Consider the following 17181-nt stretch of genomic DNA (forward strand, 5'->3'; position numbering starts at 1 on the left):
CACGCCCATCTTTAAGAAGGGATCAAGAGGAGATCCGGGAAACTACAGGCCGGTGAGCTTGACCTCGGTCCCGGGAAAGATGATGGAAGCACTGGTCAAGGACACAATCTGCGAGCACATAGAAAAAAATGGACAACTGAAGGCGAGCCAGCACGGCTTCTGCAAGGGTAGGTCGTGCCTCACGAACTTACTGTACTTCTTTGAGGGAATAAACAGCCAGATGGACAAGGGGGAAGCCATAGACATCATCTACCTCGACTTCCAAAAAGCCTTCGACAAGGTACCTCACGAAAGGCTGCTTAAGAAGCTGTGGAATCACGGGGTGCAAGGGGATATACACAGATGGATTAGACACTGGCTGGCGGGCAGAAAACAGAGGGTTGGAGTAAAAGGGCATTACTCAGACTGGCAATGGGTCACGAGCGGAGTCCCTCAGGGATCGGTGTTGGGTCCACTCCTGTTCAATATATTTATCAACGACCTGGAGACGGGGACGAAATGTGAGGTCATTAAATTTGCTGATGACACCAAACTCTGTAGCAGGGTCAAAACCAAGGAGGATTATGAAGACCTGCAGAGGGACCTGACGAGACTAGAGGAGTGGGCAAAAAAATGGCAAATGAGTTTCAATGTGGACAAATGCAAGGTCATGCATGTAGGGAAAAAGAACCCGATGTTCAGCTATAAAATGGGGGGAATATTGCTAGGGGTGAGCGACCTTGAAAAAGACCTGGGGGTGATGGTGGACGCAACATTGAAGCCATCGGCGCAGTGTGCAACAGCCTCAAAGAAAGCAAACAGAATGCTGGGCATCATCAAAAAGGGTATCACAACCAGGACGAAAGAAGTCATCATGCCACTGTATCGTGCAATGGTGCGCCCGCACCTGGAATACTGTGTCCAGTACTGGTCGCCGTACCTCAAGAAAGACATGGCAGTACTCGAGGGAGTCCAGAGAAGAGCGACAAAACTGATAAGAGGTATGGAAAATTTTTCATACGCTGACAGGTTAAAAATGCTGGGGCTGTTCTCCCTGGAGAAGAGGAGACTTAGAGGGGACATGATAGAAACCTTCAAAATCCTGAAGGGCATAGAGAAAGTGGACAAGGACAGATTCTTCAAACGGTGGGGAACCACAAGCACTAGGGGTCACTCGGAGAAATTGAAAGGGGACAGGTTCAGAACAAATGCTAGGAAGTTCTTTTTTACCCAGAGGGTGGTAGATGCATGGAATGCTCTTCCAGAGGTTGTGATAGGCCAGACCACAGTACAGGGATTCAAGGAAGGTTTGGATAGGTTCCTAAAGGATAAAGAGATTGAGGGGTACAGATAGAAGCAGAGGTAGGATATAAAAATGGTCAAATCACTTCACAGGTCAAAGGACCTGGTGGGCCACCGCGGGAGCGGACCACTGGTCTGACCCAGTGGAGGCAACTTCTTATGTTCTTATGACACTTAAGCTCACCCAAAGCTGGGCATGGTTTCACCTGGACGTGGCATTGGGTGAGCTTAAGCAGCCCTAGGCATCCCCCGAGGGCCACGACAGACGCCTGAAATGTAGGCCAGCAAAATGCTGGCCTACATTTCAAATAGATGCAGCTTCTGAGCTGATTGCGGCAAGGAAATAACTTTGCCATGATCAGCTGACTGTGACTGTGGCAAGGACCCCCCCCCCCCCGGTAACATCAGCCGGTAGGAGGGCCCCGAACCCACCCTCACAAGAAGTCCCCTGGCAGGAGGTATGCCCACTCCTTACCGCTGCCACCCCACCCGGAACTCACCCCAACACTCCTAAGCCTACCCCAACAACCTCCCCCCCCCAACCCCAGTACCTGTACCAGCCAAAAAGATGTTTACACCCTCCGGCCAATAGGCAAGCCACTCCAAAATGGCTGGCCTTCACCTTCCTGGTGCATTCTGGGATGTGCCAGGGAGGGGCCTAAGGCTCTGATTGGCTAAGATGCCTAAGGCCCCTCCCATAGGAGGGACCTTAGGCAGCTGTGCCAACCAGAGTCTTAGGCCTCCTTCTCAGTGCATTCTGGGAAGATATCTGTCTGGCTGGACTTTATTTGTACAGGTACAGGGGTTGGGGAGAGATTATCAGGGCAGACTTAGGTCCTGCGTCGGGGGTGGGGGAGAGGCTGTTGGGGTAGACTTAAGTGTATCGCGGGGGGGTTTCAGAATTGAAGATTTTCAAATTGCCAGGTGGCTGGACACCGACTGTACCTCCGCCGCCATGCAATCAAGGGCAGGAAACCAGCCTGTGCCCTGAAACCTGGGCAAGTTTCACTCCACTCATACATCCTGCACTTAAACCCCTGACAAAGTCAGCGGGCAAGCAAACTCCCAGGGGAATGGACCCCAAGTCCATGAAAGGTGGCACATGGCAGGCTGGCTCCACAGATCCATCAAAGATTCTCCGTAAAGCAGCAGTCCATCACCTTGGGACTGTGTCCTTTCCTCAGACAGAGGACCTCTGCAAAGGGGTCTCAAGGCACTGAAGCTACCGAAAAAGAAACAGAGCAATTCAAAAGACTTCTGCACGGATTGCTTGCAGAAATTGAAACCGTCCATGGCTGTAGCTCTCAGTCTAAGGGGGAGGAGCATGTGCTCAGAAAAGTGTTGGATTTCTGCAACTCCTAGATTGCGGGTTGGGGAAGGGACTTAACAGAATCCACATTGTCCATCACTAGCTGGGGACAGGCATCTATGTCTGCAGAGTGCACACTGTGCAATCTCGTGTGACAGGCACACACCACAAAAGAAGATGATATCTGAAGAAGCCACTTCAAAAATTTGCGATTCTGGGAGTCCTTTAGCACTACTCCCCCAATACTAGGGAGGGCTGTGCTTCTGGTAACCTGCGCTATGGCGGAATCCAATTTAGGATGCCCAAACACTGCTGAAAATCAGGAGCCAGGGGATAAAGGTTTAGAGAGCTGGAAAGAGCTTTCTGGGATATCCCATTGTTCTGTAACCAGACCAAGAAGCTGAGGATGGGATGGAAAAAAAGGAGGACAGCACATTAGAACGGTCCATGACTGAACATTGAGATGTGGAAGGTGGAGATTCCAATTTGAAATCTTTCAGAATCTCAGCAATAAAATGGTGGACAAAACCAAGCTTAAAAAGTCTGTGGACGGAGGGATCTTCATCCAAATCGACTCTCAGAGCGACCGCATTGACTAGTCCCAGCAAGGTTATCAGCTAGATCCAAAACAAAAGCAGTGTCAGGAGACACAAGAGGCATAGTATCCACATAGCAACCAATGCAATTGAGCTCTGCCATATCTCTGCCACTGGTGAAACCAGCAGAGAAGAAACAGAAGCACCCACAGGCTGCATTAAATGAGCTGGATCTGAAAAATGCGCTTTCCAGAGGAGCCAAATAACGTCCAGTGAAAATTCATACTCCTTGTCCATTGGAGGGTCTTGCTGAGGCGCCTGCACCAAACCAAAAGAGTCCCCATCCTAAAGCAATACTTCCCGATTTTTGGTCCATTCATTCTTAAACTAATAAACAAAAGCCTCAACACATCTACAATGCCCACAGCCTAGAAATACTCTATTATCTACCCTACAATTAAAAACAACAAAGAAAGTATTCAAGATTGCTCCAATTACAGTGGAACTTCAGTTTGCGAGTAACACGGTTTGCAAGTGTTTTGCAAGACGAGAAAAACACTCAGCAAACTTTTTGTCTCGCAAACTGAGCACCGCCCCAATAAATGAGCACTTACACTTCAGGAAGCGCCGCTTCAGAGGGATTCCTCTTCCGTCCGCCAGCCAGCTTTCCACACCGGGTGCCTTCCGCATGTTGGAGAGCCTCTATCAGCCTGCACAGCCGAGTGCCGTCCCACCTGCACGTTGCATATGATCACGAACAACGTCAATCATCGACGTTGTGCGTGTCAACGTGCAGGTGGGACGGCACTCAGCTGCGTAGGCTAAGATAAAGGCTTTCCAACATGCGGAAGGCACCCTGTGTGGAAGGCTGGCTGGCGGATGAAAGAGACATCTCTCCGAAGCGGCACTGCGGGGTTTTTCAGCGGATGACAAACGGAGGCGGTGGATGGAGGAGACGATGCTGCAGCACCCGGCAGGCACAGACCCCTGGGCCACCTTTTGGGTTATGTAACGAATCGTCTACATTGCCACTATTTTCTATGGGGCACTTTGCTTTGATATACGAGTACTCTAGATTACGAGCATGCTTCTGGAACAAATTATGCTTGTAAACCATGGTACCACTGTATAGGCCAATCTCAAACCTCCCATTCCTCGCAAAATTAACAGAAAAAAATTGTATTTAACCAAATCTCAGATTTTTTTGACAAAACTCAAGCTCTTCACCCTAATCAAACTGGCTTCCGCAAAAATCCTTCTACGAAACAGGCACTAGAAGGTTTAACCACTTCCATACAATACTTTCTGGATCAGCATAAATCAGTTATTCTTGTTTCTCTGGATCTTTCAGTGGCTTTTGACACAATAGACTATCAACTTCTACTACAAAGATTAGCTACGGTAGGGATCTCCGAACAAGTCCTTGAATGGTTTACTTCTTATCTCTCAAACCGCACTTCCGTCATCTCCTTCAATAACCACATCAACAGCAATCCAAAATAACTTTGGCATCCCTCAAGGATCCATACTGTCTCCCCTACTCTTTAATATTTATCTGGCCCCTTTACTGACATTATGCCAGTCTATTGGTCTCACCGCCTTTGCCTACGCAGACAATATACAGATTATCCACTCTATCGATGCTTCCAGCCCCACGGACATTAATCTCATTAATTTGAAATTAGACAAGATTAGTCATTGGCTAAGTGAAAATATGCTTTCACTTAACATTTCCAAAACCAACTGTCTGCTGTTCCCTTGGAAAGAAAATATACAACTTACATCTCCTATATCCATTAACAATGCACCAATCAATTCCGTTAGTTCAACCAAAATACTGGAAGTAATAATAGATAGTAAATTGTCCTACCGTCCACAGATCGTGCAGTAATAAAGAATTGTTTTTTTTCAAACTTAGAATGATAAGATCTTTAGCAAATATTCTGGACCCTCAATCTCTTAACATTCTAATCCAGTGATCCCCAACCCTGTCCCAGAGGACCACCAGGCCAATCGGGTTTTCAGGCTAGCCCTAATGAATATGCATGAGAGAGATTTGCATATAATGGAAGTGAGAGGCATGCAAATCTGCTCCATTCATATTCATTAGGGCTTTCCTGAAAATCCGATTGGCCTGGTGGTCCTCCAGGACAGCTGGGGACCATTATTCTAATCCACTCCCTTATCATACACAAATTTGACTACTGTAATTCATTGTATAAAGGAATCTGCCAAAAAGACATTTGACGCCCCCAACTGATACAAAACACAGCCATCAAAATTATTACAAACATGAAGAAATTTGATCGCATCACCCCCCTACTAAAAATTTCACATTGACTGCCTATACCACATCAAATCTTATATAAAATAGCTATATTTTCAATCAAAACCCAAAATACCAAAGAACCTGCTTTCATTCATAAGCTCTTCATTTCACACGATCCCCTAGAGCCCCAAGATCCTCCTCTCAGCATCTCCTTCACATACCATCCTTAAAAATCATTAGTACGCGTCGGGCCTCTTCATTCGCAATTATGGCTCCCATAGTTTGGAACTCTTTACCATACTATATTAGGGCTGAACAAAACTTAGATAAATTTAAAGGAAATTTTAAATGCTTCCTTTTTAAAGATGCATATGAATGCTGATTTGGTTATATGGTTGCCTTGGTCATTTAATAATCTGATCTCCTATACCTCCCTTCTGTTATTTACTTTCTATTTCTTCTTTTCTTTCAAACTGTAGTTCTCCCCGCTTTCCTTTTGTTTCTTCGTCTATCAAGTTTGTCCAGTCTATATTTAGTCTGTTAAATGTTTCCCCCTTTTTTATTGTAAAACACTTATAATTTATGATTAGCATTTTATCAAAATTTTAATAAACTTGGAAACCCAGACTCGTAATGCCGGCATTTGGCGCCAGACTCCAGAACAGACTCTGGGTGGCATTTTTTCCTGAAATCATGGACCCAGCCCTGGAATCCCCAAAGGAGGCAAAACCCGAAGCTTCCGCACCCTCCTCCACCATGCCGTGGCACACAGTACATGGTCATGGAGCCAATTCAGCACAATCACTGCACACATTCGACAGATTAGGGGCTGGGGAGTCCATCCCAAATGATTTTTAATCAAATTAAGGAGTTCTGAGGCTACTATCTATATCCTCTTATCCCTATATAGTTAGTAAACTGTCCCCTTGTATGCTTCTATTGGTATCCTCTCATCCTTTTATAGATCTTTTGTCCTCTGTAGTCCCTGTCTTTAGCTTCATGTCCTCTTCCTACACTGTGAATGTCCTTTTGTAACCCGTTCTGAGCTGCTAGGAGGACAGGATAGAAATCTAAATAAATAAATAAAATTTTGGAAAAAAGCACAATAAAAATCCAAGAGGGCCGCCGCCAGCGAATTCACACCAAATATGGCAAAAATAAAGAAAATCCAAAAATATAAAATAGCGGTTTGGGGAGGTAGAAGGCCTGAACCCTACCCTCAGAAACTCTCAAAAATTAGTTTTAGAGAGTTTCACAGACCACCCTGAAGTTCCCTTAGGAAATAATGGAAGTGTACTCACAGTCTCCGAGGTGTTGTCAGCTCTGTAAATTACAGCTGAATCGACAAAAGGGATTTTCTGCTTCAGAACAGCTCCAAAATAACCAGACTTGAAGATCTTCGGACTGTCAGTTGGACAGACACCGATTGTAACCTCCACCACCACAGATCCTCTCCATGCAACCGGAGGCGGGAAACGCAGCCTGCACTGTGGAGCCCGGATGATTTTTTTTTACTCGGAACACATACAGCCTGCGCTTAAACCCCTGACAAGATCAAAGGGCAAGCGAGCTTCCAGAGGAATAGACCCTGAGTCCAGGAAGGGTAGCACACAACAGGAAGGCTTCACAGATCCACTGAAGTTTCTCAATGAAGAAACAGTCTGGCTCTGCGGGACTGCATCCTTTCCTCCGACAGAAGACCACAGTAAAGAGGTCTCAAGTCACTCAAGCCACCAAAAAAGACCAACTTTAAGTGAAAAAATTAGAAAAAGATGCAGATCAGAAGAATTCTGCAAGGGCTCCAGGGGAGATCCAGGAAATTACAGACCGGTAAGCCTCACTTCAGTGCTGGGCAAAATGGTAGGAACGATTATAAAAAATAAAATTGTGAAACCCAGAGACAAACATGATTTAATAAGACGGAGTCAGCATGGGTTCAGCTGAGGGAGATCTTGCCTCACAAATTTGCTTGACTTTTCTGAAGATGTGAATAAACATGTGGATAAAGGTGAGCTGGTTGATATAGTGTATCTAGATTTTCAGAAAGCTTTTGATAATGTTCCTCACGAGAGACTCATATGAAAATTAGTGTCATGGGATAGGTGGCAAAGTTCAGTTGTGGATTAGAAATTGGTTATCGGATAGAAAACAGAGGGTAGGGTTAAATGGTAATTTTTTTCAGTGGAGGAGAGTAAATAGTGGAGTGCCACAGGGGTCTGTACTGGGACCGGTGCTATTTAACTTATTTATAAATGATCTAGAAATTGGAATGACAAGTGAGGTGATTAAATTTGCAGCGGAGCAAGCTTTTTCTGTCCATTTGGGCCTCTTATTTGGATACTTTGCCCCCAGTGATCAAAAGCCAGGTGGTCAATCGGTTGCGGAAGCCAGCAGTTCATGTATTGCCAGTGGATTGAGGGGTTTTTTTTTTGTTTTTTGTTTTTTGGGGTTGGGTTGGGGTGGGGGGGCGGGATGCTTTTGGGATGGAATTTGGGGAGTCCCAGGCTAGCAGAACACAGGCCTGGACTTTCAATGTTTCTAGGGATTCATGTTGGGTGTTGGAATTTGGTTATGTACCGAAAATTGTGATTCTTATGTTATGCGTGTCTTTCAATGCTCTTGTGAATAAACAGTTTATACAAAAAAAAAATTTGCAGATAACACTTTGACCAATTCTAACATACTAATGTATCCTCAAAAAGCTTTGTTATATCGCTGCTTGTATACAGTCTCTTCCTTTGTAAACCACTTTGAACTGTTTGTGGTATAGCAGTATATAGAAATAAAGTTATTATTATTATTATTATTATTATTAAACTGTTCAAAGTTGCTGAAACACATGCGGATTGTGAAAAATTGTAGGCGGTCCTTAGGAAATTGGAAGACTGGGCATCCAAATGGCAGATGAAATTTAATGTGGACAAATGCAAAATGAGGCACATTGGTAAGAATAACCTGAATCACAGTTAACGGATGCTAGGGTCCACCTTGGGGGTTAGCACCCAAGAAAAGGATCTGGGTATCATTGTAGACAATACAATGAAACCTTCTGCCCAATGTGTGGTGGCGGCCAAAAAAAAAGGATGCTGGGAATTATTAAAAAAGGGATGGTTAACAAGACTAAGAATGTCATAATGCCCCTGTACCACTCCATGCTGCGACATCATCTGGAGTGTTGTGTTCAATTCTGGTCTCCTTATCGCAAGAAAGATATAGTGGTGCTAGAAAAGGTTCAAAGATGAGCGACTAAGATAGTAAAGAGAATAGAACTCCTCTCGTATGAAGAAAGACTAAAACGGTTAGGGCTCTTCAGCTTGGAAAAGAGACGGCTGAGGGGAATATGATTAAAGTCTACAAAATGCTGAGTGGAGTAGAACGGGTACAAGTGGATCGATTTTTCACTCAGTCAAAAATTACAAAGACTAGGGGACACTCGATGAAATTACAGGGAAATACTTTTAAAACCAATAGGAAAAAAATTTTTTTCACTCAGAATATTTAAGCTCTGGAACGCATTGCCAGAGGATATGGTAAGAGCAGATAGCATAGCTGGTTTTAAGAAAGGTTTGGACAAGTTCCTGGATGAAAAGTCCATTGTCTGTTATTGAGAAAGACTGGGGAAAGCCACTGCTTGTCTTGTATTGGTAGTATGGAATGTTGCTACGCCTTGGTTTTTGGCCAGGTACTAGTGACCTGGATTGGTCACCGTGGGAACAGGCTACTGGGCTTGATGGACCATTGGTCTGACCCAACAAGGCTATTCTTATGTTCTTATGATTTCTTGCAGAAATTGAAAACTATAGGGACTCTTAACTCTCTAAGGTGAGAGGAGCATGTGCTCAGAAAATTGTTAGGATTTTTGCAACGCCTGGATTGCGGGAAGGAACTGAACACCAAGCATACTGAATCCGGAAGGAACATAACAGAATGAGGCTTCTTACAAGAAATCTCACGAGATGGGACTGATTACCCAAGTGTTCAGAAATAGAGTGGGTTTTGTACAAGAAAGAATGCTAATGATGTGAGGTTAATTCGCTGTGTTGTAGAGTTCTTACTTTTTATTGGAAACCACACTAAACCATGAGGTATTCTGGTATATAAATAAATTTATTATTATTATTACAAGAATTCTCACGAGAAGGGATTCACTACCCAGATTCAGGAATAGAATGTCTGTTGCACTAAAAGTATGAGCTTCTTTAAATATGGCTATTCTTGCTTAGGAAGTGTTTTCATAAGATTTTTTGACTGTTTAGTATAATTTGTGCGAGTTCTTCAGTTTCCTATATTATGTGTTGTCTGAGAGCTGTCCATGTCCTTCTTGAATATATTTTTGGTATCCATGATCACTACAGAGCCTCCTTTGTCTGCAGGTCTGCTGACAATGTTTTTGATTATTTTGTAAGCTTTTTATGGCGGAGAAAGGTTGTACAGAATTTTCTTCTGTTTGCTGGAAAGTAGTGCTTGAAACCAGTATTTTTGTTAGCCATAGGAGAAAAACTGCACTGGCACAGTCAAAATGCTAAAGAAAGCTGTACATGATCTTGGCAAGAAAAACCCTAAAGGCTCAAACTGAGGTAAGGAATCCTTCCTGTGGTCCTAACTGTACTGCTGAAAAAGATAAATTGATTGGCATGCACTAATGCAAGGGTTTTAATACTAATTCCTTTGGGCAGGAATTCACACACACACATAAAAGTTTCTTCTAGAAACTTCTTGCTTGGAATCCTCTCTCCAGCTGGCTCTGTCGTCATGTGATCGAACTATCAACAGAGAATTTATGCCACAGAGGTATCTCCCCTTTTCTGCCTTTCTTCTAAAGTATACAAATTGAGATCTTTAAGTCTGTCCTCATGCACTTTATGAGTAACACCACTTATCATTTTAGTAGTTGTCCTCTGGACTGACTCCATCCTGTTTATGGGCTCCTTTTACTAAGCTGCGATAGCGGTTTTAGAGCGCGCTTAATTGTTGCACATACTAGACCTTAACGCCAGCATTGAGCTAGGTTCTTTTTATTAAGCTTTGGTAAAAAGCAGCCTTAGAACACCCTTACGCAAGTTCTTCCTGCATGCTAAGGTCATTTTTACCACAGCCATAAAATGGCCGATTTTCTATTTTTTGTATTAATGGCCATGTGCATTAATGTCGTGAGCATTTACTGCCACCGATTTTGTAGGCAGCACCTGTTTGTGTCCTATTCTTGCACTAACCAGTTAGCACACGCTAATGTAGAGGTTACTGCAGGAATGCCCATTCTCCACCTCCTAACACACTCCTCAAAAAACAATTTTCTTTTTTGCATGCAGTTAGCACACACTCATGTGGCAGTAACCACAGGACGCCTGAGCGCATCCCATGGTATGCCATTTTAAGCTGTTGGCATCTAACACAGCTTTGTAAAAGGGCCCCTAAATGAGTCACTGGAGACCTTAAAAAGACAAGAGGCATTATTGCCTCCTTCTTCCTGCTGGCTATTTTCCCTATGCATCTTTCTGGCTTTTGCCATCGCTTTTCTACTTATTTTGTCACCTTAGGATCATCTCATATAATCACCCCTAAGTCCCACTCCACTTTCATTCACAGCACAGTACTTCATCCCTACCTCATCTTTTTGGAGCCCAAATGCATGGCTCTGCATTTTTTAGCATCGAGTCCTAGTTGCTAAATTTTCTATCATTCTTCAAGCTTTGCTAGGTCCCTCTTCATGTCATTCACACCATTAAGGGTGTCTACCATATTGCAGATATTGGTATCACACACAAAGAGGAAAACCTTACCAGACAGACTTTTGGCAAAATTGCTTACAAAAATGTTAAAAAGAACCGGACCAAGAATCAAATCTTAAAGCACAGAACTGATAACATCATTTTCTTCAGAGTGCTCTCCATTTCCCACTACCCTTTTGTTGCCTTCCCTATTCCAGTCACTTTAGGCCCATACCGAGGGTACTTAGTTTATTTATTAGTTGACTAAGAGGAACCATGTCAAAGGCTTTCCTAAAATCTAAGTACACCACATCCAGCACTCTCCCTCGATTCAACTCCAGTGAAAGACATTAATCATATTTGATAAGACCCATCTCTAATAAAACCAAGCTGCCTCAGGTCCTGCGATCCATTGGATTCTAGAAAACTCACTATTCTCCGTTTTTGAAGCATTTCCATTAATTTACTTACCAAAGAAGTCAGACTAACTGGCCTATAGTTTCCAACCTCCTCCTTACTTTTACTTTTGTCCACCCTTCTTCACTCCTAACTCTAGATAAGCATTAAAAAGGTCAGAAAGAAGACCCACTAGACCTTCCCTAAGTGCTTTCAGTACCCTATGATGTATGCCATCCAGCCCCATCACTAGTTTAGCTAGCTCCTCTCAAATGTAGTCCTCTGAAAATTGTTCAGTCTTACCACATGTCCATTCCTATTTGTATTTGTCTTCTGTGGTTCTACTCACATCCCTCCATCTGTGAACACAGAACAAAAATATTTTTTAAACAATTCTGTCTTATTCTCGTCAGCTTCTACATAGTCCACCCCCTTCACTCTCGAGTCTCACAATGCCACTTGGCATTTCCTCCTACCACTAACATATCTAAAAAAAATTCTTGTTCTCTTCCATTCCCATTTTACTGTAATTGCTATTTTCCTCTTGCATTTGCATATTTGCTTTCCTGACTAGTTTACCAGCTCTTTTAGTTTTTCCAAATGTTGTTGCCCTTCTTCCTCTTTCTGCACTTTCTTGTGGTTTATAAATGTTAACCTCTTTTGCCTTTATTTACTTTCTTTATGAAAAAGCTTGTTGCCCTTAAAATATCTCCTTTCAATTTTGCCTATTGCTTTCTTACTTCTTCCAGATGTTCCCATTCAGCTAACAATTCCTTGAGGTATTCCCCCATCTCAATAAAGCTAGTATTTTTGAAGCCTTAAACCTTCATTTTTGAATGGACCCTCTCCACATATGTCTTAACACTGAATCACACCATCTGATGATCACCCACAATAATGATAAAAACATTAACCACTATAGAAATGTTAATTTGAACATTAAGTTGGTGATCATGTATTAATTTGTGTGGCTGTTAGGCAAACTGGATGGACCATTCAGGTCTTTATCTGCCATCATGTACTTCCCATTTGTAACCACTAAGTCCAATATGGCCCTATCCTGAATGGGTTCCATTGCCAACTGCTGAAATAATTCTCCCTAAAGAAAATCCAGGATGTTCCTAGTTCTACCAGAGGCCGCTGAAAAGTTCTCAGCCCAACCAAGAAGAGAATGATTTGGAGTCGTGAAACTTACAAGTTATTCTTTTTTTTCCGAATAAAAGCTTTTTATTTAGACATGTAAAAAATGTCATCAACAGCAAAAACACATAACAGCATAGAAAAAGTACCGGAGGTACCAACAGAATAATGGACAATAGCAATATCCCAAACTAGACAAGCAAAAGCTATATAACCACCCACAACACAGCAAAATCCCCTCCCCCCCTCCCCCTCCCCCCCCCCACAGGGACAAATCACAGATCCCAAGCCACAAAGAAGGATAAAAGGGTCTCCAGACACCAACCTAATAAAAAGAAGGGGTAAAAGAACACCCAGGCTCAAAGCCCCCCAAGCCCCAAACTCAACTCCCAACTCCAACCCCATTAAAAGCCCTTACAAAGTAGACTCCTGGAAGCGGCGCCAAATACAAGCATAGCCATGCTGTTTACCATGCTGCATAGCCGTCAGCTGGTAAAGAAGCTGCCAGTTAAGCAAGCGCTGCTCCAAACTTACAAGTTATTCCACCCTTTTCTTGACACTTTTCATTTAATTTCATATCACTGAAACGAAAAGTATCAAGAAAAGTGTGGCATAACTTGTAAGTTTCATGGCTCCACATCATTCTCTTCTTGGCTGGGCTGAGAAATTTTCAGTGGCCTCTCACAGATGACCCCGCAAAACAGATGCCCCAATCAACATCTGGCATTTCTCCTCATTTGAAGGGGTAAGAGGCAAAACCCCCTCGCAAATAAGAAAAAAATTGACAAATAACTTTAGGGCCAACTTAACAACCCCCGCCTCCTTCCCATCCCCCAGACCTCTCCAAACCTTACTTTTAAAGCCTGATGGTCTAGCAATGAAACAGGGCAGGAGCGATCTTCCTACGCTTCTGCCCTGTGCAGAGCCACGAACAAAAGTGATTGCTGTGAGTTCCCACTTTAGTACAGCTAGACCACCAGGCTTTAAAAGTAAGGTGTGGAGAGGTCTAGGAGGCGGGGTGGTTTAGAGACTCACAAATATCCAAATTTGCAAATATATGGAGAGGGGAGTGTATTAGTAGTGCTTCACCTTTCATAGTTATATTTTGAATACCTTCAATTAAATCAATGTCCATTTTAGGGCTATATTGGATTTTAGGGCATTTGATTTGGTTCGTCTTGAACAGAGCACTGAATACATGATTCGTATTCTCCAAATAATGATTTAAATTCAAATATGAATATTCTAGGGCTCTTCAGTGCTAAACCCTACTGAAATAAACGCTTGATCTCTGATTTCACATTGCTTCTTTTATTATTATGTTTTTAATTATTAGTATTCAGCTGAATAGAAAAATATGCTATTTAGTACAGCTCTAATCCATTTCTTCAGGCTGAGGATGCCTATACATCAAACCAATATAAACAGACTTTCCTTTTCTTCTTTCCAGATTATCCCACAAATATATCTAGCTTACTCTCAAGTCCTGCAATTCTAACACTTTAATATTATAGTTAACGTTACTTGCCCTCACTCCTCCTCCCCCAACCCTGTCCTTCCTGAATAGATTATAACCTGGTATTAGGGCTGCCCAATTCGCCGATTCGAATAGATTCATTATCTGAAAAAAATCGGACCGATTCAGAAAAAAACAACCCCCCTCTCTCCCGGTGAGGCCCAACATATCTCCAGGTCTCCTAAAGTAGCAGCGGTGGTGGCAGGTCAGCAGAGGCAGCACTCTCAATGGACTGCTCACAACCTGCCCTCCACTGGGGCCTTCCCTCTGCTGCATCACTGATGATGTCACTGATGATGCAGCAGAAGGAAGCCCTGGTGAGGCAGGACGCAATCAGCCTGTTGACAGCACTGCCTCTTCAAGACTGGCCACCACCACACTGCTGCTTTAGGAGGCCCGGAGGTATGTCGGTATGTGGGAGGGTTGGTGGGGTGCTGCTGCACAGGGGGATGGAAAACTACTGCACAGGAGGATAGGAGGGAAGGATGGAAAGCTGCTGCACAGGGGGAGGGGGGGAGAGAAGGAAAGCTGATGCTCAGGGGGGATGGGAGGGGAGGAAAGCTGCTGTACATGGGGGGGAGAGAGAAAGAATAGTTGGGGTGGATGAGAGGAAGGGATAGATGAAACAAAGAGGTAGAAAGGGGTGAGAGGGAGAAATCCTGCATATGGTAGAGGGGATGGAGCATACACGGAGAAGAGAGTGAGAACTGTTGGATATAGGACAAGAAGAGATGGTGCATAGGGAGAGAGAAAGAAATATTGCACATAATGGAGGGAAAGATGCTGCATGGAGGGAAACAGAGAGGTTTGACCCAAGGCACAAGGTGGAAAGAAAGAGAGAGAAATGGTAGACAGTGGGAAAGAAACAAATGTTGGATATGACAGTGGAAGGTAGAAAAAAATAATTTTCTATTTTGTGATTACAATACATCAGATTTGAGATGTATGTTTACATCACAGCACTGGCGTGGGGTTGGAGAGGGAAGCTCAATACGATTTTGCAACTCAGCTTTACCGCTTGGATGTAAGGCGTTATTTCGAAACGTCAAAACAGGGATCCTTGTTGGGACTCTTAACCTTTGTTCATTTTAATAAAGACTTTTTTTTTTTTTGAAAATCATGTTTATTAAGGAGTCAACAAGAGAAATAAGTACATTATAGAAATAGAATAGGCAACAAATGAAAAAGAATACATGTCCAACAGTAAAAACCCAGAGCGCACCAAGAAGCCACAAAGATAACCTGAAGGAAGAACAAGTCTTTTCCCCCATCAGCTCCATATATTTTTTCAATTGGTTGATTTAGATATCCACCTTTTCTTTTTTTGTTGTACAAAATAAACCCACCAAGATATTTGAATTAAAAAATGCCCGACTGGGTGAGAAAATTGAATAATAAAAATAAAATTTAAAAAAAAAAAAAAAAAATCAATAGGCCAAATCGAATCAAATTGAAAAATGTTTCCCTGAATCAGGCAGCACTATCTTGTATACTACCTTGTACCAGCTCACTACATACTACCAGCTCATTCTTAGTGTTATCCTTCTCCTCCACTGCCAATTCAAGACTTCATTCCTTTCATCTAGCTGCCCCATATGCTTGGAATAAATTACCCGAGTTTGTTCGTCAAGCCCCTTCCCTTGTTCCCACCTTTTTGATATAGCTTTCAATACAGCCTGCTGATTAACTGTTCCCCCTAACTGTATCCATGACATCTTATTTATCTGTCTGTTTAGACTGTAAGCTCTTTAGAGCAGGGACTGTTTTCTTACTCTTTGTGACTCTGTGCAGCACTGCTGTGTGTCTGGTAGTGCTATAGAAATAATTAATAGCAGTAGTATTATACTGGTGTATTTTCAGGGAAGTGGGTGGGAATCAAAACAGAGATACACAGTTTCATTTTCTTGTTACCATCATTTCGGCACAGCTTTTACATTTTGCAACTCACCAATGAGCGCAGGATTTCTTTAGTGATCTATTCCTTATGATCAGCAGATGGGTTTCATACAGCTGGGAGGTAAAGACATTTTCTTTAACCTTAGCATAAGAAAAACAAGAAACATCTAAATCAGTGGTACCCTTGCCTTTTCAACAGATGAGGTCAAGTACGACATTGTGGTTAAAAGGAAACTAAATGGCAGGTTAGCACCAGCAGCTCCATGTGACATCCCTCCCATCCACCAGAGACACATAAACACAGCAACCGGGTCACACCAGCAGGAGGGGGCGGGAGGAGAGAGCGATTTGCCCCAACCTTCTTTTGGGCTGAATCAGAACACCCGCGGAAAGTGGGGGGGGGGGGGGATGGGGGCTGTAAATATCAGCCTCATGCGGAGGTAGGAAGAGTCAGACCCTCCTCCCCCCCTCAAATTCCCGAATCCGTCATCTTAAACCGCTGCTCCTCTCCCCCGCTACACCAAATACTCACCAGCCACGCCTACTACACCCCCTTTAATCCTGTCAGAACTCGTCTTTGAACCACTACCTCCACTTCCCCCACTCCCCACCGTAAGTGTTTATTATCTGCCCTTACACACACCCCTCGCTTTCAGTGGGAGGGGTCGGTTCCCGGCAGTGTATGAGGGGAGGGGCTCCGGGCCCTGCCTGTTTATGGCACCCCCGGGGAACTCTGGGACTATGCGCGCGCATAACTGCGGGAAATCGCCGAATTTTACCTGAGCTTGGGCACCCGACGCCGCAGGACGCCCTACCACAGAGCATAGAGAGCAGGCAAGACAGAGCGGTAGATCATAGAGAACGACTGTGCAGCTGGACGCTGCACGAGCAGGCACAAGCGATTGGCTGTTAGCCTGAGCCAATCAGTTTGCTGCGCTTGCTGTCGCAAGAACGGCTGAAAGAGAAGCACGTGGAAGGATGTTGCTGCTTGCTGAGCTTCCCTGGCTACGGTACAGAGACTCGTGGAGCGCCCCGCGGAGGAGATGCTTAGATGCTAGTTCTGTGGGTGTGTTTGAACAGTCCAGTACTGGATAATCCTGATTTTGGTTTGCATTGAAACCAAACTGAAA

The 17181-nt window shown here is 43.7% G+C and overlaps 1 protein-coding gene across 11 annotated transcripts in view; it reads right to left on the reverse strand.

The window, feature by feature from the left end:
• The window catches only part of EZH1 (enhancer of zeste 1 polycomb repressive complex 2 subunit), a 235978-nt gene extending 219065 nt beyond the window's left edge, over window positions 1-16913 (reverse strand). For 5 of the 11 annotated variants that reach the window (XM_033918314.1, XM_033918312.1, XM_033918313.1 and 2 more), the window contains exons 1-3: window positions 16584-16721; window positions 16104-16192; window positions 11803-11858 (exon numbers count right to left, since the gene is read on the reverse strand). Coding sequence is in view for 1 of the 11 variants with exons in the window: in XM_033918312.1 (XP_033774203.1) it covers window positions 11803-11813 (11 nt within the window). In the remaining 10 variants the exon portion in view is untranslated. Of the gene's footprint in view, window positions 1-11802; window positions 11859-16103; window positions 16193-16409; window positions 16525-16583; window positions 16736-16830 lie in introns of those variants that run through there. The other 6 variants (XM_033918305.1, XM_033918308.1, XM_033918309.1 and 3 more) reach the window with 6 other exon arrangements.
• Window positions 16914-17181: the final 268 nt, after the last annotated feature.

The sequence above is a fragment of the Geotrypetes seraphini genome, chromosome 13 (genome assembly GCF_902459505.1).
Source record: "Geotrypetes seraphini chromosome 13, aGeoSer1.1, whole genome shotgun sequence".
NCBI lineage: Eukaryota > Metazoa > Chordata > Amphibia > Gymnophiona > Dermophiidae > Geotrypetes > Geotrypetes seraphini.